Source organism: Ostrea edulis, chromosome 9, assembly GCF_947568905.1.
Source record: "Ostrea edulis chromosome 9, xbOstEdul1.1, whole genome shotgun sequence".
NCBI classification, from domain to species: Eukaryota; Metazoa; Mollusca; class Bivalvia; order Ostreida; family Ostreidae; genus Ostrea; species Ostrea edulis.
Genome location: NC_079172.1, coordinates 10,291,432 through 10,317,335, shown reverse-complemented (window position 1 = coordinate 10,317,335; position 25,904 = coordinate 10,291,432). Strand labels below are relative to the sequence as shown.

The 25,904-nt window shown below is 37.0% G+C and overlaps 1 protein-coding gene and 1 long non-coding RNA gene across 3 annotated transcripts; one reads left to right on the top strand and one right to left on the bottom strand.

The window, feature by feature from the left end:
* The first annotated feature begins 364 nt into the window (after positions 1–364).
* On the top strand, positions 365–21,844 carry LOC125658567 (glutamate receptor 3-like). Of its 2 annotated transcripts, XM_048889852.2 has the most exons (7): positions 365–598; positions 687–722; positions 4,373–4,561; positions 13,354–13,589; positions 13,740–13,831; positions 19,301–20,061; positions 21,348–21,844. In XM_048889852.2, exons 1-7 carry the CDS (start codon positions 542–544, stop codon positions 21,414–21,416), a joined length of 1,440 nt encoding a protein of 479 aa, XP_048745809.2. In that variant the 5' UTR covers positions 365–541; the 3' UTR covers positions 21,417–21,844. The 2 variants fall into 2 exon arrangements, with proteins under 2 accessions (XP_048745809.2, XP_056004463.1); XM_056148488.1 differs by having other exon boundaries at positions 402–598; positions 19,301–21,844.
* Positions 6,986–9,569, bottom strand: LOC125658568 (uncharacterized). The gene is made up of 3 exons (XR_007363764.2): positions 9,429–9,569; positions 8,478–8,572; positions 6,986–8,334 (listed from the first exon to the last, which is right to left on the bottom strand). It is a non-coding gene; the product is annotated as an uncharacterized LOC125658568 (long non-coding RNA).
* Positions 21,845–25,904: the final 4,060 nt, after the last annotated feature.

Sequence of the window (25,904 nt, the reverse complement as noted above, 5' to 3'; positions counted from 1 at the left end):
AAAACAGTGAGACAAATAATATTCATGAAAATATCCGAACGCCGATTCAGTAAACTCGGCTCGTTCCTCTTTTAAGAGAGAGAGAAAGGGGGGGGGGGCTGAATTTGTTCCTTTATCAAGAAAGTAATTTTGCTCTTTGCTCGAGTTCTTCTTTTGCTTGTCATATCGCCTGGAGAAACGAGAACGAAACGGATTACTTTATGGTAGAAAACTCTCAAAACCCACAAGTTTATTTCATTTATGGGGAACATTTTTCCAGGCTGCCATGCCTCATAACCCCCTAGAATATCCATGCCTTCATTTCTCCCTTGATAATCCCTGGAAAGCATCTCACAACCATGAACATTTTTAAGTTCACAGGAGGGTTTATCTTTGTGTGTATAATAGTATATGCATGAAAATGCGCACTCGGTTTATCGATCGAAGAATTAAGGTTAAAACTGTCTGTGTACATTTAAAACACATGACACGGTTTACCGACCTACGTGCAGTCACTATTTAAGATCCTCTTCACGAGAATCAGAGAGTATAGGATTTTAACATGGGGACCCGTCACGTGTGTCTGTTTCTACTCTGTGGCCTAGCTTCTCTAACTTCAGTAAGTTCATGTCATGATATTACTCCAGAATTTTATTCAATATAGCCACATTTATTCTAAAGTAAAAACGTGTATATATATTTTGCAGGGACAGAATGTGACGTACAAGGTCACCACGATTCTTGTGAGTGTTTGTATTTATTTCTCAATGTCTATTTATGTACGTCTATCGAAAAGAATCTTTTGTTGTGTGCAATATGCCGACAAACTGAATCATGAGTTTGAATATTACTATACACGATTTACTGGCGACAGTTAGCTTGTTTAAAACACCCCGATTTGTACCTGTTAAAACATGACGACCGCGTATTATTTACATTTCGTGACAATATCAGATCAGAATACAATCATTCAAATGGAAACTGGAAGAGACAAATCCTGTCATGCATACTCAATCCAAGCCGATGACTAATTTCCACTGCTTATCACAACTTCATTTCATCGACGCACACCAAAAACGAACGCTTATCTTTTAAGTTGCATTCACACCTTCCACACCCGGATCATGCATCGATTGTTTTATGGGGGCAAGAAGATAAATTTACTGCGTTTTTATGACGTTAAAGCTGACATGAAGTTATGAATTTCGCTCATACCCGTAACGCCTGCTTTCCATATTTCTTCTGAAGAAACCAAGTGTTTGGATTAATTGATTGATTAAATATTGTTTTACGTCCCTCTAGAGAATATTTCACTCATATGGAGACGTCACCACTGCCGGTGAAGGGCTGCAAAATTTAGGCCTATGCTCGGCGTTTATGGCCATTGAGTAGGGAGGGATCTTTATCGTGCCACACCTGCTGTGACACGGGGCCTCGGTTTTTGTGGTCTCATCCGAAGGACCGCCCCAATTAATCGCCTCTTACGACAAGCATGGAAGGGGGGGGGGGGTACTGAGGACCTATTCTAACCCGGATCCCCACGGGATCCTAGTCTTTGGGAGCCGTATACATTCTGATACATGGTTGTTACAATTGACTTATTCGCTAGTCTAGCCCTCGAAGCGTGCATATCTCCCATGATAAATACAGACACCATTGCATGCGCGTATAAGGTGAAGATACCGTAGCCTCCGAACTTACCAACAGACCGTGTACGATGAATAATTCAGAACTTAATGATGCGTGACTAGAATGTACGGGAATTCACAGATCTGCATCAACATACACAATCCGTGCACATTGAAGACAAGGCCGGTCATGATCATACATTCTTTACATGTACAATTTACATACAACACTGACGATTAGAATTATAGAAAATTCTATTCCTGTGCTTTTACAGCATGTATATGATGAGAAAGCTTATCGAATGCAGGCGAGTTACTCACCTGCACGTAATGCAACGAAGGCGAATGTACATGCATATGGATTCGGAAATATTGCGCACGTTTTCCGTTTCTTGATGAAATATTTAGAATAACCAAAGGACAATCCACGTTTGTGTATCTATAAAGAGCATTCCTATTCGTTAAGACACAGAAAACACGAGCTGGAAACTGATGGTCAGTTACGCTATTATTTCCAGGGAAGGCCTCAAAGTTTGGGTTATCATATTAGTCATGTTTTCATGTCCACTTAAAATAAGGCATAAAATCGATATCAAATAAAGTTTATCAATCTTTTTAATACTGTCGATTTCACAAGGATCAAGAGAGAGAAATCATAATTGATATTTACATATTTTACTTAATTTACCATCTTGCCATAGTGCCCCCTCCCCACCTAAATGTTAAATCACTTTATCAAATTTTGCGTTTTATACGATGGGATAATTTACGCTTTTTTGGGGCTTCACATCAAATTCCTGTTTGAATGTAAGTATCACGCCTCTCGTTTGTGTTCTAACACCTTTGAGTAGAGTCGTTACGTAAGATACATGTTTTTAAAGTGGTCGTATCAGGTAACTCATGAACACCATTGTTGTACCGCCGCCGAAGATTTAAATTACGTTTTATTCCAGCCCTTGGATTTAGAATTAAATTATTCTCGATGTGTGCTTGGGAGGCATCTGTACATATCACGATATAATTTAAGGTAGCTCACTACACTAAAGCTTATACTTTATATGGCAAGATGGCGATTTAAATGTTTTGTGAAATTATTTGTATCGATCGATTTGTTTGTATATCATGCTAGCTCAGTGGTTAAAGCATTGGTCTGGTGAACCACAGATCTCGAGTTCAAATCCCCCAGAGTCTTTTGTTCATATGTGTTGAAATAATGTTTTTATCCAAATTTGTATATTTTCTGCCTTTTTGGCCATATATGCTTATTGTATATCATCATATCTTTCATAATTAAATCAATTCGTACTGATTTGAGAAACTATTTCTGGGTGTACTTAGCCACCTTAAGATGTGGGATCACAGTACTTGAAGTACATATTCCGACTAAGGAGCAACGCGAGGACATTTCACAGTAGTGCGGTTTGACTAACCCGGCGAATAATAACAAAATCTGCATAGACAATGTTCACGTGATGTTTGTCGTAATACCTAATCCAGAGAATCGTACATCAAGATAAAGGGCTCATGGCGGGTGCCACCGGGATGCTTATTTCTCTGGTGTTTCCAGAGGTCCGTTTTTGCCCCGCTCTCAATTCTTTATAGGATTTATGCGATTTATCACTGTTTGTTATCTTCACTTTTCATTAGATAGGATTGAAGGAAATTTGAATCATATTCATTGCAAACAGGATACGTCGAAACTACATTTCACAAATGTAAAAACAAATTTTGTTGAATATTGTGGTCTGGAACGGGCAGTGATGGACAGTTTTTGTAAATAGAAAACAAAATGATACGATGCTTTCCTATTGACCAATTATGCCTAGCTCTATGATAATATTCTACATCAATAGGAAAGAATATAAAGATATGTATAATATTCTCATTGATAGAAAGAAAGAAACAAGTACTTCAATATTAAAATGGAATGAATATGGATACCATTTCAATTCAAGTGAATGGAGCAAAATTTTTAAACTCCCCTTTAAAGTCACACAGGAATCAAACCTTCATTGGCTACAGTTCCAAATTCCCACAAATTCATATCTATAAAAACTTAAGATTAAAGAATCCCCAACATGTTGTTTCTGCAATAATGAAATTGAATCAATTGAACATCTATTTGCTGGGTGTTATACAAGTTTAGAATATCTTTATCTTTTGACAGAACAACAATATTATTTGGTGAATATAAGAACAAGGATGCTTATAAAGTACAAAATTTGATAACTTTGATAATTAAGAATTATATATTTTTGATTAAGTACAAAAGCCACCCTTTGCTAAGTACAAAGCAATAATTGAAGAAAGAATCATGATAGAAATTTGTTTATTGTTAAAACAATGTAAATATACTGAGGTTAAAAACAACTGGCAGTATATATGTGATATGTTATAATTTGTATGTATTCATTAATATTTTTATTAGAAAACTAATTTTGCTTACTACCCCCCCCCCCCGAACACGTGCCCCATTTATATTATTATTATTTGTATTTTTTCATTTATTTAACTTTCTCTCCTCTTTTCTTTCCTTTCTTATTTTTTTTCTCTTCTTTTTTCTTCTATATTTAAAATGACTTTTACATTAACGCGTGTACATATCTTCAATGTGTGTGTTGGTGTATAAATGTACATGTACGTATATGTATGTAGATGGATATGTGATATATTAATTTGATATAAAATGTGATAGTTGATTAAATATTACAACTAAAAAAATTTCACAAATGTTCACAATGATTTTATGATGTTTTATTTTTCAGGATAATCCTTTCGTAATTAAAAAGGAAGGCGCTCTTACTGAATTCAAAGGCCTGATTCCCGACTTGTTAAGAAAAATAGAACCAATTATCAACGCAAAGTTTGAAATTAGTCATGTTGGAGACTTCAGGTTTGGCACCCAAGACAAATATAATAACTGGACTGGAATGATAGGGGAACTAATCAAAGGGGTATGTTTTACATGTATCGTATTAGGTATTGAGAGTGTGTCGCAAGGAACAATGTGTAGTGCACAATGGCTTTGTTGTAAACATGTGAATCCACCTAGATAAATGGATGAGCACACAATTGGTAGATCATTGACCCACCTATCGCCAACTACCCTCTGCATGCCACACAACAAACTTGATTTACAAAAATGTCCACGAGAAACAATATTCCCCGTCCGTGATCATGTTCAATTGTGACCTTGAATTTTATGCATGACCTTTATCATTCGCAGTGTTGACCTTAACCCATCACTTAGCTTGAATAGTTTAAAAGTCACGACCCAAGTTAGCGTTGCAGACAAACAGACACATAGACCAAACTACTTCAGTCTTCGATGGCAGGGACATAAAAGAAAGTATAATAGAATGCTAACCTTGCTCTGATGTATCACCATGCCTCCGAGATCGAAGATCGGTAGAGGGGTTTTTGGTTTCTCTCTTTATCTTTGTCTATCATCAACCGAAACTTTCGTTAAATTTGAATCATTCTTGCATGTAGTTAGCTGAAATGTATGTACAATTGATAAAGGTCAAGGTCATAAATCTAGGACAACAACCGAGCATGACCTCAATATCGGAATAGTGTTTCACAATTAGACAATTATCTTTCTTTTTCCCTTCAAAACCTGCTTTTGGTCTTGATATTGAAGCTTAAATAGTAGTATTTTGCAATAAGTGTAAGTACAGTTGTACTAGCTTTGATATATCGAGTTTTACCTTTGTGACAATTAAACGTTATAACTCAAATGTATATCTAGGAAATGAATTTCATTTTTGAAAATACATGTACATGAGCGGCCGCACGAACTGCGCTGCTTTACGTCAGCATAAAAAGCGTTGCTGTTTATACCTAATCTTGGTTGAGATTCGGCTCGGCTGAATATTTGGACTGACGCCTTCACCGGTGAGGGCGTCAGTCCAAATGTTCAGCCGAGCCGAATCTCAACCGAGATTAGTTTATACCCTTCATTTTTAGAATGTCAGGGGTCCTGAGTCCACTCTTGTCCGTGTTCCCACGGACACCGAGTGGACTCAGGACCTCTGAAATTGTGAGGATGTATACCCTTATGTATTTTCAAAAATGAAATTTACAGCATGAATCCAGATTTCCAAATATATAAGCGAGGTTAAACCGGGTTCTAGTCGTTATCATCTAGACCAGAGTGTGCCCCTGTTGAATCTGAACTTTAACGTCCAGATCATATACAAGGATGACTCATAATTACATGTATGAGGTTAAAGGTCAAGGCTACAAATATTCTATACTTGTTGCATGCAGCTCTAGCAATAATTTTAAGACTTCTAATGAAATATAACTATTACAGGCTCATGGCGGGTGTGACTGATCGACAGGGAATTAATGCTTACTCCTAGACACCTGATCCCACCTCTGATATATTCAGGGGTCCGTGTTTGCCCAAGTCTCTATTTTGTATTGCTTATAGGAGTTATGAGATTGATAACTGTTTCTTATCTTCACCTTTCATTTACATCTTTCAAGATTCAAATAAAATATATCTTGAAACACATTTTTATTTCAACTTAGAATATCATGTTTCTGTTAGAAACACATGCCTATGGTCCAACATTCTCTCACGAGAGGGCGCGTTACGCAAGATTCACTTACACCCCGGAATCACGTGACAGTATAATCACATGATGTGAATAGCCATTCTCGTTTCCTTTCCCTTTAAAAGTTCTGGCAACAGGTGATACATCAGGGCTCTTTTCATAGCCCACTGGCACTTTATTATGTATGCATTTTTAACATTTAGTTGTTTGTCTCTTATTTTACAAGTTTTATTGTATTTTTACAGTCTTTCTTACTTTTGAGTTCATGCATTAAATTTCCACCACTTGAATGTCCTACATTCATACGCATATTACGAAGTAGTTCCAATTTAGGATAAGAAAACAGCGATTTTAAACAATTTACAGTAAGCATCAATTTAATTGCACCAAAAGCATTTCATAACATGACTAAATATTTAGTCCAAAACATAAAATTGATATTGGATTTTAGGAACTTTTACAAGGTTTCTGTAAATTAACCCACGGGCACTGGAAGTTAATGTAAATATATAGTATGTGCATGTATAAACAAGAATAGATATGGGTTACCCCATATCCAAGATATTCGACTTTTAATTTACTTGAATTTTCACTATGCTCAGCTGATCTCTAAGAAAAGACTGCACTTGTTATGAAACTGGTGTATAGTCCTTCATGTCCGTAGCAAATACCGTCACCAGTCTTTTGTCACTAGCAAACAGTGCACACACCGGTGCTTGCAAGACATATGAAAAAATGGATAGATGACACAAATACGGTACAAAGATATTTATGCTTTTTTGTCGAATGATAAAGAAGGAAATCAAGGAAGTTGGGGATTAGCAAATTTATTAAAATACAGCAGAAAAGTATAGCTTTAAAAATACTACATGAGAATGCGTATACCTATTAATACAACTTATTGGGGCACATACTTTGTGCAGGCTTAATATTTGCTAAAAATGATCATTTCTATCACAAAATTTCCCTATCAAACCAGTCTTATTTCATCATTCTTCCCAAATTTCTCCTTTTATATCTGTATGGAAATTCAAAGCAAAGACATGAAAAAATTGAAATCTCTCGGAATAAATACAATTGTACTCTAGTTTTTACCATTTAACAAATTAATGTGAACTTTAGAATGGCAAAAACAAGAAGGATTGATGTAATCTACACTTTCTCCAAATTTTGTGTATGGTATAACCTTAACAGCAAAGAAACCCTTAAAAAAATTAATAGACATGTATATGTCACACTGAATACATTGCAAATATCTTCAGACTGGTGACCTTCACCTTTTAATTGTGGTCCGAATCCAGGTGTTGAGTTTTGTATACGCATTTCGTCATTAAACAACGGGAAAACCCCACATAAATTAACGATTAACATTCTCTCTCAGAAGAAATTGTATGATAATTAACGAACAATATTCATCAAAGTAATATAATTGTTGCAATAGTATAATCACCCAGCAGGCACATCAACGTTGAAACAACGTCGTATTGTGACGTTGAAATGACGTTGAAATTTGGTTGGATTTGTTAATTGAATCGACGTTGAAAACTTACGTTGATTCAACGTCAATTTATGACGTTGATGTGACGTTGAAATAAGGTTGAAAGAAGGTTTTGAAAATATTATTGATCTTTATTGCAAAGTTGAGTGTACATGCTGAAAAATGGTAAACATCAGGCTGTAATCCACAATTCTAAATACAATTACTAATCCTTACTTCCCTAATTTAATTCTTACAAAAAGAATAATGACAACAACATGAATAATACAAGTGAAACTCTATAACTTCCACTGTAAAAAATTACAACAATGATACAAGGTTAAATTCATTTATACACGCAAATGAAAGGCAAAATAAATTTGTCAGATTTTTCACATGGTTTCAAAAATTAAATTTCCATTCAAAAACAAAAATTAATAGAATGATAGTATAAGATTTATTAACTTTGATAATTACTTTCTATTGCAGAAGCAATAGTTAAGATATTTAACTAGAGTGGTTTTTTTCCAAGAGTGTGAGTGACCCACAAAAAACTATATTTTTAATTAAAGCCTATTAGTCCATTGTTCTTTTTTCGGCCACCTCCTCCAGCTCTTTCAGGGGTTCCCCATGATCTAGTCTATGTTGCTTTCAGTTGCCCTTGGATTGCTGGCAAGTACACATTCTGAAATTAATCAAAAATCATATATCAGTTAAAGTGTTAATTGAGCATTTAACATGTTTAAGGTAGATCATGAACTTGCATATTTCTGGATTACTTTTCTTTCTAACCTTTTAGTGATATGTTAAATAAAACGTGATATCTACCTTTTATAACGGAATACAGAATTGTTCTGCTGAAGGCTGCCTTTCCCTTGTTTGCTCACAAATTCATTCTTGCCATCATGTCATTAGCCAAACATCTGTATGGGGAAAAATGCGAGAATTGAGAAGGCATTTTACAACAACACCCCCCCCCCCCCCCCAACGAATGGCAGGCCTTAATTCACATGTATTTATGTCAATTTTATGTTATTTCACATAAGTTGTCAATTAAAATATCTTAATAATTTAGGAATTTATGTATACCGCCATTCATACACCGAATCTGGGCCCACACACGTACAACAGAACAATCTTACAAAACTAAATTCAGTTACTTAATCCCCCTTTTCAGGCATGAATCCATATTTTTCCCCACCCCAGTCCAAACAAAAAATCCAGGCCATTTAGATTTTTTCTTGACAAGCAAAGAAAAAGAAAACAGAATTCTCCACACGTGAAAAACCCATTTCGAGTGGGGGGGGGGGGGGGGGGGTGGGGGGGGGGGGTGGAAGTGGTGATGATCGAGCCGATTTCCTACTCCTTAGGCATAATATCCACGACTTTCAAGTTAAACGAATCGGGGGTCCATGGTCATTTTTTGTTACTTTACTATGTACATTTAATAACTCAGCAAATTCCAAGGGGGACCCTGTCTCTAGATCCACGCATGGCTTTTTCCTTGAACGTTCTGATCTGATCTAATTATAAGTGTGGCTGCATGTTATATTTGTTGTCTATACGTACTACTTCTTATTAAATCTAAGTTGACATGTAAGTTATATTGTACTAAGTAATCTATATAATACATAACTGCGATCAGCATAACATGCATTCGCTGTATTCCCCGTGTTGCAATCACTCAATGTAATTAATTCCTATTAAATCAAAACATTAAAATCTACTTAATTATTTGCAATTTAACATTATTTTTCTATATCAATTAGTAATGTTTACCTCTAGCACCGCTCAGTTCGTGTAGATCGTATATTCCCTCTCTTTGTCTTCCTTTGTTTACCTCGCTGAAAGCCCGCGCTTTTAATCGTACACTTCCTGTCATAAACCGGAATTAGAGTTACCCGCCCTTTAATAGTAGCCAAACATGTATTTTAAAAACATATTAGACCTTTTTTTTTTTTTTTTTTTTTTTTTTTTTTTACATCTTATACTGATTTTTTTTTTTTTAAATAATTTTTATCAAAATATGTACGTGTTTGTAAAATCATTTATTTTCAACGTCACTTAGACGTCATATAGACGTCGAATTGTCGACTAATTTTAAATCCTCTTTCAAAATGATAAATTTATACTTTATTGAGTATACACAGATTAATTAACACGAATTAAGAAAAACATAATTATTTGGAACCCTTCCAACACTTGATTCTAAACGTTGATTCAACGTTAGTGCAACGTTGAAATTTCGACGTCGAAATAGTAACGTTGAACCAACGTTGAAAAATGGTTGTTCGACGTCACATCCAAATATCAACGTTGAAACAACGTTGCGTGCCTGCTGGGTCAATCGTGAAAAAAATTTCAATCGAAAAGACTGAGGAAGCAGCTAGCGTAGGAATATGAACACTTCTTATATACATTTCTGGGGGGGAAAAGTGATTTTTCTTAAAAACATTTGACTTTAATTTTGTTTTCTCCCACGTATTACATACACATCGATATTCTATACATTTGTTGTAATCCTGTATCTGCTGATCATGAATGGAACTATATTTTTTCAGAGTAATTGTGTGAAGAGTACCTGAATCCAGAAATATATCTTGAATAGATAGTATGCACTGATCGAATATATTAAAAAGGAAGGGTAGGACACTCTTTTTAAGGCAAATTCGGGTTTGGGTTATTGTGGGCGTTTCTCAAACGGCCTGACGCGATGAATCGTTCACATATACCTTACTTTTAATATCTGTACGGTTTTGTTCCGCTTCAATGCCGTTCATTCGAAGGAAAAGATGTTTTTACACCTCCAAGTGCCTAAGAATTTCGCTAGACTGTCTTACTTCCGGTTTAATCGCAATGAGTGACCTACCCTTCCTTTTTTAGCTCACCTGAGCTTAAAGCTCAAGTGAGCTTTTCTGATCACCCGTATTCCGGCGTCCGTCCGTCTGTCCATCCGTCTGTCCGTCTGTAAACTTTTAACATTTTTAACTTCTTCTCAAAAACCACTGGGCCAATTTCAACCAAAGTTGGCACAAAGCATCCTTAGGTAAAGGGAATTCTAAATTGTTAAAATAAAGGGCCAGGCCACCTTCCAAGGGGAGATAATCAAGAAAAGGTAAAAATAGGGTAGGGTCATTAAAAAATCTTCTTCTCGAGAACCACTGGGCTAGAAAAGATGAAATTTATAGATAAGCTTTATTAGGTAGTGCAGATTCTAAATTGTTAAAATCCTGGCCCCCGGGGGTCGGATGGGGCCACAATAGGGGATCAAAGTTTTATATACAAATATATAGGAAAGATCTTTAAAAATTTTCTTCTCAAGAACCACTAAGCCAGAAAAGCTGATATTTACATGAAAGCTTTCTGACATAGTGCAGATTCAAGTTTGTTCAAATCATGGCCCCTGGGGGTTGGATGGGGCTACAAGGGGGATCAAAGTTTTACATACAAATATATAGGGACAATCTTTAAGAATCTTCTTCTCAAGAACCACTGAGCCAGAAAAGCTGATATTCACATGAACAGCTTCCTAACATAGAGCAGAGTTAAGTTTGTTCAAATCATGGCCCCCTGTTGTAGGATGGGGCCACAATAGGGGATCAAAGTTTTACATACAAATATATAGGAATTTTTTTTAAAAAATCTTCTCAAGAACCACTGAGCCAGAAAAGCTGATATTTACATGAAAGCTGTCTGATATAGTGCAGATTCAAGTTTGTTCAAATCATGGCCCCTGGGGGTAGGATGGGGCCACAAGGAGGGATCAAAGTTTTACATACAAATATATAGGAAAAATCTTCAAATATCTTCTTCTCGTGAACCATTGGGCCAAAGAAGTTCACATTTACATGAAAGCTTTCTGACATAGTGTAGATTCAAGTTTGCAAAAACTATGGCCTCCAGGGGTAGGTTGGGGCCATAATAGGGACTACGGTTTTACATGCAAATATATATAGAAAGTCTTCTGATATGGACCAAGGTGACTCAGGTGAGCGATGTGGCCCATGGGCCTCTTGTTATACATGCACATACTATATATTTACATTAACTTCCAGTGCCCGTGAATTAACCGTTGGCAGATAACACAAGACAAGCTGACAATATTTTACAAACCAAATGTAAAACCACGCAATACAAAAATTCATTTCTGGCGATGTGAAAAACAACCCCTCAATATAAAATCTCAAAAGGCATCTAAACATAAATATTAAATCCCCTCCGCCATACTTTCTCATAAGTTCACGACAAGCTCAGATTTTACATGCACGTCTACACATGAATTCCAGTTCATTAAAGTATCATTTATTCACAAAAAATATTGTTGACAGTCCTTTATGCTTATGTGGTAAAGTAAAAGACAGCAAACATTATCTCTTAGAATGCCCATTGTACCATCAACTCAGGGCCAGGTATCTTTTTTCTTTTTTTTTTTTAAATCTAACTCAATATATTGTGTAACATTAACACAAACACTATGCTTTTTGGAAATTCACACTTATCAGTATCTGAAAACATAACTATATTTCAATCAGTACATAAATTTATTATTCAAAGTAAAAGATTTGCTGTACCCTATAAAACCTGATATATCAGTAATACTTATGCTTGCATTCTAATATGAGCCTTATGTATATGTTCTAAATGATGTTGCAATATTCACACAACCCCATCACACATTATCATCACCACAGTTTTATCATTATTTTGTATGTACATGTAAATGACGACTCGCATATATATATGCCATAGCCATAACACGATTCTGATTTATCAATGTAAAATAGAAGACGGATTTTTATAAATGGTAGTGCTTGTTTCCGAATCCTGTTTCATTTTGCACCTGTTTGTATGTTTCATGCAAAGTTTCATTCAATAAATATAGTTTAAACCAACCGTTGGCAGAGGTATAGTGCGAGTAGTGCACGGAACTCTGGGTAGAGAATGATGATCCACATATTGCCCCCGTTTATATTTTCATTTTACTTTCATTTCTGTCGGAATATTTCCAGTCGTTAAAATAGTCGTACTATATTTATCAAGATTCATACGCACATTGTTCACATTCATGAGGAAATGGGTTTTATTTCAAATGGGAAAGATATTGATTGTAAAAACATTGGAAATGTATATATTTGTATAGGGAAGCAGTACGTGCTGTGAGCAAAGACACCTCTATCTGGATAACTTTAACTGCAAAAATATACACTAAAGTATCAGCATCAATTAAAATTGTAACATATATCATACAAAGGCGTTTTAAATCATGATTAAATGTGATCATTACTGGCGATAAGATGTAGACTCATGGAGACTAGCACGTTATCTTGCCAATGAAATTTCTAGACCAGAAAGAAAATCAACTCAATCCAATTTTAGGCTATCAATATTTAAGATTCTATATGGTAATTAATTTTCAATGTTTTTGTCCTATATTTTTACAAATTGTAATGAGAACCATTTCCTCATGAATGTGTTTGACTTGTAAACAATGCGCGTATGAATACAGATGAATATAGTACGTCTATTTGGATGGCTGGGAATCGAAAGTAGAACGTAAATTTCACACGAATGTACTTCAGTTTTGAAAATACATGAGGTTGTGAACTGCAACGCATTCACGCCGTCATAATTTACACTAAGCGCTATATCATCATCAATAGGAGATCGATACCATGAACAAAATGAAACCTTACTTTCTCTGCAGGATGCAGACATCGCAGCGGCCAGTCTAACCATGACAGCTGAGAGAGCTAAAGTTATTAGTTTCGCTCACCCCTTCGCCGAGGTGGGACTGACCATCGTCATGAAGAAGCCGAGTGTGCGAGGCTGGGAGGCCGTAAAGGGTTTTGTGACGTTCCTACAGCCCTTTGAGGCAGGCGTGTGGATTGCCTTCTTATTTGCTTGTTTGCTTATTCCCATTCTCTATGGCGTCTTCGTACAGTAAGTGAAATAAAAAAAGTTCCATTATCAAAAATCTTATTAAAGCAGCAGCTTGATTTATTTTTATTTGTACTAGATAGGAGGGAATGAATATTTAATGATAATTTAGGTATTGTTGATCTAGCACCCCCTTAATGTTCTGTTTGACAGTTTTGATCCTTTGGAAGATGATGCTGAGTCGAGTTTGTTGAGGAATATTGCCGACGCAGTTCCTGTTATCTTCTATAGACTGTGTTTACAAGGTAAACTTCTGTGTTCATGTAGTCTCTGATCAAAGTTTGTGCCATGTCTTTCAGTTTGTCTCTTTATACTGGTAAGGAATGAAACCGCTTGCATAGACGCTCACTATGTAGAGTGAACATTCGGGACCCAGATGGGCTTTAATAGGGACTGTGTTCAAATCTATTTTACTTAGTACTTACTTAATCCTATTCGTGCTGGTCAGCACATAAGGCCGTCACCAGAGACTTCCAATGCTGTATCTGTCTTGTGTCCAACTCTGGACCTGACCCCCCATGTCCAGTTCTCCTTCATTTCTTTCTGTACTGATCTCCTCCAGGTCTCTCGGTCTTCCTCTATTTCTCTTGCCGGGTGGTGTACATCTCAATGCAACCCTTGGGGTGCAGGTCGGGTGCCCTCTACATATGTGCCCTATTCACAACCATTTTCTCTTTATTATTTCGTGTGGTAGAGGTGTTAGTCCTTCGGTACAGCTCTTCATTCGGTGTGGTATTTGGCCAGAAGATGCGTAGTATTCTGTGAAGATAACGGGTCTGTTTAGTATTAGGTTGAATGGGAGTTCCAACTGGCAAAGGATCAATGGATTTACGGTCACTATATTGCTCATTTTTGGTAGCGATACGTTTCGCAGCCATCAGGACGACAGTGTTCGGTGTGGTTTTATTTGAGATGGGATGCAGTATCATTCCCCATTATTGACTTTCTACGGGTTAGCTCTGAGCTGGTTGCCATCCATTAATTATTATGATTAATACCACAATGTGTCTTGGGTGGGATATTTGTTTTATCTTTATCTGAGTATAGGTATACATGTACAAGATCATCAGCTGAGAGAGAGAGAGAGCATCGTCGCTGCGAGGCTTTCTCGAGTGTGTCTTTACAAGGCACTGCTGATGATATTAGTCTCGTTGTTATTATACCCGCACTTTCTAAAGAAAGTTCGGGTATATTGTTTTTATCCCGGTCCGTCCGTCCATCCGTCCGTCTGTCCCGGTTGTTGTCACTAAAACTGTGTCCACATTTACAGCGCAATCCAAATGATATTCTAGGAACTGAATAGCAAAGTTCTGTAGATGTGCAATAAGGTTTCAGAATGTTCATATTGGCCCCAGGGGGCAAATAGGGCCTGAAAAATGACATTTTCTAACATAAAGCTTGTCACTTAAACTCCATCTACATCTGTAGGAGCAGTCACATGATATTCTAGGAGCTGATTAGTAATGTCCTGTAGATGTGCAATAAGGTTTCGGAATTTTCATATTGGCCCCAGGGGGCAAATAAGGGCCGAAAAAGGACGTTTTCTATCACAAAGCTTGTCACTTAAACTCCATCTACATCTTTAGGAATAGTCACATGATATTTAGGGAGCTGAATAGTAATGTCCTGTAGATGTGCAATAAGGTTTTGGAATTTTCATATCGGCCCTAGGGGGCAAATAGGGGCTGAAAAATGACGTTTTCTATCACAAAGCTTGTCACTTTAACTCCATCTACATCTTTAGGAATAGTCACATGATATTCAAGGAGCTGAATAGTAATGTCCTGTAGATGTGCAATAAGGTTTCGGAATTTTCATATTGGCCCCAGGGGGCAAATAGGGGCCGAAAAATGATGTTTTCTATCATAAAGCTCCATCTACATCTTTAGGAGTAGTCACATGATATTCTAGGATTGTTGACCTTGAATGACCTTGAAACTGGGTCAAGGTCAAAGGTCAAGATCACTTTCTCCTCCACAAAGTCTTAGGTGGTTGACCTTTAAAAATGGGGTCAAGGTCAAAAGTCAAGGTCACTCTTCAAGATGTGGGTCTCCACAAGCGACGCAACATTGAGTATGTACGTCATTCCAAAGGAAGTCTATATCCCCTTCCTTCACGGGATTCAGCATGATAGCTGTCTGCACCAAGTACTTGCGAGACACAGATAGATGACTGACACTCTACCATAACTTAGAAAACAGTCTCCATGGGAAAGCCCTGTCAATGTCAGGGAGGACTGCATAAACCAACCAAGTGCCAATTTACATATCTGCCCAATGTTCAACAGTAGGACACTGGTACTGATCTTTAAGTAATACACAAAACTGACACTCTACACAAACTGATAACAGCCCCCCCCCCCCCCCCCCCCCCAAAAGAAAATTAAAAATTAAAACAAATACACATACATGATACACAGAAATAGTTAAACATGTACATTTCACCTTCTGTAATATTGTAAACCAATAAATGAATAAAAAATAATTCAAAAAAAAAAAGAAAAGAAATGATAAATCAAATAAATGAACAAGCCAGACTTGCCTGATCAGGAATGATGCAATATCCTCGTTTCAGACTCTATACTCAGGAAACAATTTCTTTGTGCCTTTGCTCAGCCTCTCAAATCCAAGTGAACTCACTGAAATGACATCCACGTCCACACATGTACACAAATCATCCAACGAGGAAATGCGCAGCTTCCCCTCCTGTCGTCCGTTTACTGCATCCTCAAAAGTGAAAGTAGAAATCCCCGCCAACCAACTTTCTCACATGTCACTGTTTCGGATCCTATAAAAAGCCACTTTATCAATGTACAATGATCACCATCATGCATTCAAACACAAATAAACATCATTGATATCATTCAAACTCCATTATTTCTTCTCTTTATATCATCTAGTATTTAACCCTGGTCACATTACCTTCGTAAATATTTTGCTCACAAAAATGTCAGCTGGGTCAAATGATCATAGTTATAAAGTGGAATATGACGATGTTTGATCATCAACTTTTATCACATTTGTTTGAGAATGTAATTCACTAAAAATTAAACTTGTCGTAAAAATTACACACTGAAGTAACTACGACGAGTTGCAGAAAACCTGGATTTTCGAGTTACTGCCGGATTCTATCTCTTGTGAAGTATATCTTGTACAGAAGCGGATGTAGGAATTTTTGAAGTGGAGGGGGGGGGGGGTCCAGCACTTGATCGTTTAGATACTTTTCACAACGTCTATCCGCTATCTATTTCTGATATCGCAAGGAAATGAGAGAGAGAGAGAGAGAGAGGGGTTACTCCCAGTAGGCTGGGGGCGGCCTAGGCCCCCAGAAGCTGTAGGGTAAATGGTGCAACTCCTGCATTCTGTCCTGCATTCTGAACATTTCCTGGCACTTCCTTTTCACTTTCAAATTGTCTACTTCTTAAACAAATTTTTTTATGTTACATATATACAAATGTACTTTTTAAGAATTCTTTTTAAAAGCGATACTTGCATCTGACGAAAATATCGTAAATATATTATCAGTGTGTTGTCTTATTTATCCTAGAGTTGAATGATAATTATAATAGTGTTGATAAATTTGAATGAAGCAATTAGTAGTACATATACATGTAAGTATCTACCGTTCATATCATTTGGACTCAAAGTCTCGTTAAAATTTAATATTTCTTAAACTTTTTGGTTCTCCAAAGGGGGGGGGGGGGGGTCCAGACGCCCTAGACCCCCCCCCCTTCTGGATCCGCCCATGTCTTATGTGTTGTTTCTGCTAGGAACTTTCATTTGCGATTACAGTCACTTGCCCTTTAAAACCATCCCAATACGAAGTAATATGAGCCCCGTCGGTTTTATTGACAACGCAATTTCTTTCTTTTGAAATGGGAAAGAAGTTCGAGTTATTGACCCTCTCTCTCTCTCTCTCTCTCTCTCTCTCTCTCTCTCTGGTTGGCAGTCGAAACGGTATGTAGCGAAAATGTAAGTTTAAACGTTAAACGATGAATTCAGTCATGTTTTGAAGATTTGGTATATCGAGGTTTGGCTTTAAGTACGTACTTTGTTTTAATAGCGTTAGGCCTAGTTGTCAAATTACTGAGTCAACTTCTTCATCCCCTTTTGAAACTGGAATGCAATGACGTAGCCAAATCACACTGTGGCTTCTTTACTAGTTAAACATTATAGGATTCAGCGATATAAAAAAAAGGGGGGGGGTCCAGGAATCCAAAAAAAGAAGGAAAAAAAAATGAATCGATAAAAATAAATATACGTGTATCACCCAGTGCTAGTTAATATTTTATTCAACTTGTACATTAAAAATAATTGCCTACAAATATTAGCAGTATCATATTTTTAAAAAAAACAAAAAACAACACTACAAAGATGTCCCACAGAAAGGGGGGGGGGTGCCAATCCCCGGATTCCCCTCTGGATCCGCCATTTGGACAGAGAGTACATTTAAAGGCAAACACTTACGTGCGGGTATTACTGTCTCATGACAGCATCTAGTTTTTAAATGTTATTTCCCAGACCTATTCTATAACCAGGAAAATATTTCTTAAGCTAGAGAAAATGGTAGCTAACGAGGGTGGCGCCCCGACTAAGCTCCATCTAATACAACAAAGCATGGCTATCTACGCAAGATGCATTAAATGTGGATAAAGATATATAAAAGGTATATTTGAATCAGTGAATTATACAATATACAGATATCGTGTTCTCATGCAATGTTTTCAGTGAAATACGCAGGTACATATGAAAAATTACCTACGCCGCGCTGCCATAATAGGTCCACATTGTTAATATTTTTGAGTGATGATGTTTCTGTCAACAATGGGGAGTTGTTCATGGTAAACTGATTGCTTTGAGTGTGCATTCCTCGAGCTGATAAACTCCCGCCACGAATACGCGAGTTTAGTCGTGCCAAAGCTGCAGCAAGTCTAAGTCTGAGTCTCCCTTTGGGTCTTGTCTTGGCAGTTCATCCTCAAGTTCACCAACAGCATTTTCTGCTACTGGGTTCTTATTTGGATTTTTCATTTTTCCGATCCCGAGATTGATGCGATAGTGACCCAAGAAAGTATCATCCCTTAATAACAGAGCCAGGAGCAGGCTCTATACGCACAACAGCCCATAGTCTATCGAGTGCTCCATGCAGAATAAGAGTAAGACATCTTGTAGTGAGTTCGCTGTTTTATCTGAAATTGTGTTGGCGGATGTGAAAGATGTCACTGTTTCTCGTAACAGTAACATGTGCATTATCACATCAGTCGCAAGGTTTGTCCCAAATACCATTTTAGAGTTTATAAAACAAATATAATCCACTAAAGGAATTTGAAATTTTGATTACTGTTCGATTTATTTCACTTGGAATTTTCCTTTCAAGTCTATGGGAAGAGCATGTTTAATTAGAATATTCTAAAAACAATTCATATTTTCATACAAATCTCTTGGTTAAAACTTTTTCTTTATGAAAATATGAAATAAAATCAATCATTTATCGCACATATTTTTGAAAATTGTTTTTTCTTATTTTTACCAAAGGCGGATAAGGCTTCCAAAACGGCTCACGTGCAAAAAGATTGACTTCTACTCATTTTATCAGTCATGTGAATTTGATCGACATAACTTTTATCATTATTTAACAATAAACATTTACATATTTTGAATTAAGTTATTCAAAGTTCTTCAATCTCTTTTCGTTATACATTAAAACTTGCTTTTCAGGAAGTCTTGCGCCATCCAAATGTACCTCCCGAGCTGCAAGAGTTCTAGTCGCCTTTTGGTCATTGTTTCTAATCATTCTATTCGTCACATGGGCATCAGCCTTTGCTGTATACCTGATGCAAGGACAAAGACAAATTCCAACCACCCCTACTCATTCATTCAAACAGCTTTCGGAACAATCCGGAATACAATTTGGAACAGTTCAAATGGGAAGTACGTACAAGTATTTCACAGAGGCCAAGGATGAGGTAGATAGAAAAATTGGAGAGCACCTGAAAGACAATCCCAACCAACTGGTGAAAAGTACAGAAGAAGGAATCAAAAGAGTTAGAACCAGCAATGGGCAGTATGCATTTATCATGGAGGAATTGAGCGCGCGACAATATGTAGGACAGTTACCGTGCGATTTGATGCTTATTCACCATTCTTTTATTCGGAAGTCGTATGCTTTCGGGTGTGCGAACGCCAATGTCTGCAGAAATATTGACGTTGCCATTATTAAGCTGAAGAATGATGGCGAAATTCGGGAGCTGACAGATAAATGGATGGAGAATGACGGCGGCTGTGACACAGATTTTTATGACGATTATTTGGAATACATTACTTCTTTCAACAGCAAGAAAGACGCATCGGGATATCTCTTTCAGAGCAATGCACTAAGTATGGAAAAAGTCGGCAGCATGTTCATTCTGTTAGCCATAGGGATAGTCGTAGGAGTTGGATTGCTGATTTTTGATATATGCACTGAACGAAAGGTGCAGGTGAGTAATATTCGTACCTTCTCTATAATATTTATCAAACAAAAAAAGCTCCATTCATCATTGGATCGGGAATTTCCTTTTTGGAGAATCGCATTTAAAGACCTATTATCATTATCACAAAAAGGGGTGCGACTTTCAGGAAGAGCTTCAGACGGTTGTGTTTTAATTATCTTTACTTATATTATACTAAAACGTCGTCGACGGTAGGGAAACTTTCTGAAATATACATGTAGACCTTCACATGACGATCAGGGCCGTGGCAGTGAAGGTCATTTAATTTGCCAACACCTGCTGCGATACGGGACTGATCTCAGACCTCCGTAAGGATTTCGGACCTTCGTACGTAAGGTATTAGACCTCCGTATCTAAGGTCTCGGACCTCCATATTTAAGGTCTCGGACCTCCATATTTAAGTCTCGTCCGAATACCATTTCCCATAGACTCTCATTTGTAAATACTGAGCAATTAGCGAAGGTGCAATCACTACCTATTTTTACGTCTGGTATTTTTGACGCGGCCTGGGCACAAGCAGGATTCCAACCCTCGAACGCTTCCAAAGGATAAAGGTGTTCTTCTCCTAATCAGCCCCAAAATATTTTCTTAACGAAGAATAAAATCGAGCAAATTATATAAATTTTCTACAGCAGAAGATATTAAAAAAGTGGGTTCACCGAGAGACTTTTAGAAATTTATCTCACAATGGAAAGATGTGGCTTAATTAATTTAATTTTAAAATCTATAGCTATGGGAAAAGACGTTTTTCATAGATTAAAAATAAAGAAATAAAGTACAAAAAGATCCACAATGATATCACCATTGAATTAGGGTACTAAAAAGCATAAGTCACCGTGTAATATTTTTTAAAATTTTATTTTTCCAAATTTGACTTCTATCTCTTATAAATTAACACTAAACGTCATTTAAATTGTGTGCTTATACATTTTACATAATAGAATAATGTTTAGTATTTTCAGCAACTTTAAATCAATTGTTTACCTGCTGCAAATATCCTCTTCATTGGGAATAGAATATCTTAAAGATGAAGATTATGATGTGTTTACGACTAACTAGCTTATCAAGAGTCCCGATCATTAATAGCTGAGATAAGAGATTGGCGTTAAGCTCTTAGCGGTGTGATATTTTCCCCTGATATTAGCTGAATTTGAAATTAAAAATTTAATTCCATATGCTGTAATATCACTGAATATATCTATAAAAAGCAAAACAAGTATGCTTGTTGCTGAATCGAATGTTAAATTTATATTAGATGGGTTTTTTTCTTGCAGAAAGCCGTGACGAGAAGAGGGGGAACCGACAAGCAGCCGTTTCATTCTATAACTGACGACATGCAGTAACCGGTCTCCATAACCGACAAATGTGCTGCAATGTCGTCAAAGATCTGATAATGAACAGCCGATTATGCCAACATTTTTATTCGTGCCATTTGATAGAGTAGATACCCTCTCAGAAGTTCAATGCAACTGAAAAGCAATGTGGGCTTTCTGTAATACCAGCGTGTATGTTAAGTGTGGCTGCAGTGCAATGTTCCCTTTTCTGTTATCATTCATTGTCGGTTACTTATATGTCATTTAATATTTCTTTTTATCTAGTATGAGAATGCATGTTTGTTTTCAGTATAGACGCTTCACCCCTGTTTATAAGGAAATTCATATCAACATCGCAAATTAAGTGATGTGTTGTAACTGCTAAATTTGTTTTAGATTAAAGCGTAAATAAAGTAAAAAGAAGTGCTTTAAAGAAATACAAGAAATGTGAGAAACTACCTGTAGTTATTTTTTGTTCATTTCCTGTATATTATGACCATATTTTTATATGCCCGTCAAAGACGAAATGTACATTTATTATATACTTTCAATTTCATCTCTCCTTTTTTCTTTTAACGTTTGCGGGCATATATCACACGATATATGCCCGGAAACATTCCGGCCCGCAAACATTACGTCACAATCAATACACTACGCCGTTAATTTTCAAATTGTTCGTGTTTTTCATCTTTTACTCAGATAAACCAATAAAGAAATTGTTAAAATAAAATCATTGTTAGTTTCTAAATGAAATTGAAAATATGTAATAAAAAGGTTATAGACTTTGTATGGGAAAATATGACGACCTCGTTTTTTGTCGCGGACGGACCTCGCAAGCTCGGTCCGTCTACGCGCCAAAAACTCAGTCGTCATATTTTCCCATACAAAGTCTATAACCTATAAGTATTACGGTATGACGTCATCCGTCTGTCTGTCCGTCCGTTCGTCCGAACCTTGTTGGCAAAATGGTAAATGAACCGTAAGCTCCAGGATCTTACAACTTGGTACATTTGATCATCATTATTAGAAGATGTCTATTGTTTTTCAAGGTCAAGGTCGTAACATCAGTTACTAGAAAAACCTTGTAGGCAGAATACAGATCGACTGATTTACGCCTTTTTTTGGCAATATTTCAACCATTTTACAGCGGGAATACAGACCGAATTATTGTGTGGGTTCGGTCTGTCAAACTCGTTACATATTTCTCATGCCGATTGGAGGATGGTTTTTGTTCAAGGTCAAAGGTCAAGTATCGCTTCTTAAGAAAACCTTGTAGGCAGGATATTGACCGAATCGTTGAGGTTAGGACAATCAAACGTAGTACACATGTATACACCTTATGCCAAGCGAAGGATGCCTATCATTTCTCAAGGTCAAGGTCGTAGTATCACTTAGTAGAAAAATCTTGTTTTCGTTAAGGATACAAATTTAATATTGCCCTGAAATAGTCACGATCTTCCTCTCGGAGGAATATAGAAATATATATTTTCGTTATGAATTCAGGTATTGCTTTGCAATTTTGTCACAACCTCCCTTTCGGAGAAATACATATTAATCAGTTCACATTTTAATTTGATTGGCGCACCGTGACGTACTTTAAGGATAAAAGTAGATCAAGTGGTTTTCTAGAATTTTTCTCATCATGGATACAAATATTGCACTAAAGGTCTATCGGGCGTATGTTGTACCGTTTGCGATATTCTTGTTTCAAGTAATGATTGATGGATTGTTTATATATTTATGTTCTAATTCGTTTCACTCAAACGAACATAAATTATTTACAATATAACCACACACATGTTAAGAGAAAGAAGTGCTTATATGCTCGCATTTATTAAACGTACAAATATATTACAGTTTTCATTTCAACTTCATCTGTAATAAAAAAAAAAATACATATTAGTAGAAGCACATGATACGTTCATAACTAAAACAATATCGTAACTTTGTGCAAACTGTGGGTGGGAGGGGGGTGTAAATGCCTTCGAATGAGGAAGATTGTGATGTGCTTGAATACCTGTTTTACAGGTTGAATGATAAAAATAGTAACCAATGGTAGTGGCTTTAATTTAAGTCATAACATAGAACACGTGTTCTAGAACATATGATAAATTAATTGTCTAAGATCCCTCGAGAAGTTTTTCACTCATATGGAGACGTCACCATTGCCGGTGAAGGGCTGCAAAAATATAGACCTACATGTATGCTCGGCGCTTACGGCCTTTGAGCAGGGAGGGATCGTTATTATGCCACACCTGTTGTGACATTGGGCCTCGGATTTTCACGGTCTCATCCGAAGGACCGTCCCATTTAATCGCCTCTTTCGACAAGCAAGAGGTAATGAGGACCTATTCTAACCCGGATCCCTACTGGGCTTAAACTAGCAGCCATTAACCAGCAGCCAATAAGGCTATAGAAGCTAGCAGCCAATAAGAAAATTCATCAAAGTACTGCGAGTACTCAGATGGAATACTCAACAAGTGTTTGATTACCAAGTTTCATACCTGAAGGCAATTGAGCTCAATTGAAAGTTCCTGACGTTACATCACATAGGGGAATAATAAATGTTAGTAACAAATTGATCTTTGAAGAGTCCACAAAAGGAGTATGCAGGCAAGGAAGTGGACCACTAGGTCTATCATTTCCGCCCTCAGTTTGGGGCTAGAGAACAATGAAGTTAAACATACGGAACCTTTAAAAGAGGTCACGTAGGCCTTTAAGAGCAAATAAGCTCACATAAAAGTTTCAAATTTTACATCACGTAGGGTCTTGATAATGGCTAATAAATAACACCTTCATCTCTGAAGAGTTCACAAAAGGAGTATGCAAGCAAGGAAGGAGACCCCTAGGATTATCATTTTCCACTCTCAGTTTGGGGCTGTAGGAATACAACATGTTGCATTCCAAAGGTGGGACCCCTTTTCAGACCTCCCCAATAATTGGATGATGAAAAAAATCAAAGCTGATAGACGGGTAGAAAACAACAAAGTCAAACACATAGAACGCTTATAAAGGTCACATAGGGCATAATGTACAATTGAGCTCACCTGAAAGTTCATGAGTTTACATCATGTAGGGTCATAATGAAAGTTAATAATAAATCAATCTTTGAAGAGTCCGCCAAAAGATAATACAAGCAAGAAAGGGGACCCTAGAGCTATCATTTTCCACCCTCAGTTTGGGGCTATAGTGGTACCACCTAGGGCCTCAGGGGTGGGACTACTTTCCGACTTTTCTGATAATTGACTTTACGGTAATGGAATAACACAAAACTAATAAAGAACTAGAAAATAATGAAATCAAACATATAGAACCATGAAAAGGGGTCATATTGGCCTTCAAGGGCAATTAAGCTCACCTGAAAGTTCATGATTTTACATTGTGGAGGGTCATCACGGAGGCTAATGACAAGTTGTTCTTTGAAGAGTCTGCTAAAAGATTATGCAGGTATATAAGAAAGAGGACCCATAGATTATGTGGGAATGGAATTCCTGCATCAGAAGAAAGCTCGCCTGGTTTGGAGAATGATACTCATGGGAGAGGAGATAGTCCCCGTGACGATCGGGCTTTCTGGGGAGAAACAGAAGGCTTAAGTCTCTGTGGCCAAGACAGTCCAGATTTCAATTGCTAAGTTGTTATTTGACTTCGTTATGACCCTACATTATATAAAATTAGGAACTTTCAGGTGAGCTCAATTGCCCATAAAGGTAAATGCGATCCCTTTCAAAGGTTCTGAATGTTTGACTTCGTTTCGTTAGATCACCCAATATTCAATTGATAGAGAGGTCTGAAAAGTGGACCCAAATTGCAAGACCCCATTTGGTACCCCTATAGCCCCAATCTGAGGGAGGAAAATGATAGCCCTAGTGGTCCTCTTCCTTGCTTGCATAATTGTTTTTGCGGACTCTTCAGAGATTAAATTGTTATTAACCTCTATTCTGACCCTCATGTTGTAAACTCATTAACTTGCAGGTGAGCTTTGTTCTCTAGTCGTTTATCAGTTTTGTTTTATTTCAACACCCTTTAGTCAATTATTAGAGAGGTCTGGAAAGTGACCCCACCATTGGGAGGTACCAGGTGGTACCCTTGCAGCCCCAAGCTGAGGATGGAAAATGATAGCTCTAGGGGTCCCCTTTCTTACCTGCATAATCTTTTTGCAGACTCTCCAAAGATTAATTTGTTATTAACCTCCATGATGACCCTCCACAATGTAAAATCATGAACTTTCAGGTGGGTTCAATTACCCTTAAAGGCCTATGTGACCCAATGTTAGGGCTCTATGTTTAAATATCATTGTTCTCTAGTCCTTTATCAGTTTCGTTTTATTCCAACACCGTGCTGTCAATTATTAGAGAGGTATGAAAAAAAGTCCCACCGTTTGGTGGCTCCAGGTTCTACCCTTACAGCCCCAAACTGAGGGCGGAAAATGATAGTCCTAGGGGTCCACTTCCTTGCCTGCATACTCCTTTTGTGGACTCTTCAAAGATCAATTTGTTACTAACATTCATTATCCCACTA

Excerpts from the sequence above, each read along its gene's own strand:
- LOC125658567 (XM_056148488.1), top strand. The coding sequence starts at position 542 with ATGGGGACCCGTCACGTGTGTCTGTTTCTACTCTGTGGCCTAGCTTCT. Across the intron at positions 599-686 it reads GCCTAGCTTCTCTAACTTCA|GGACAGAATGTGACGTACAA; the intron begins GTAAGTTCATGT and ends TATATTTTGCAG. Across the intron at positions 4,562-13,353 it reads TAGGGGAACTAATCAAAGGG|GATGCAGACATCGCAGCGGC; the intron begins GTATGTTTTACA and ends CTTTCTCTGCAG.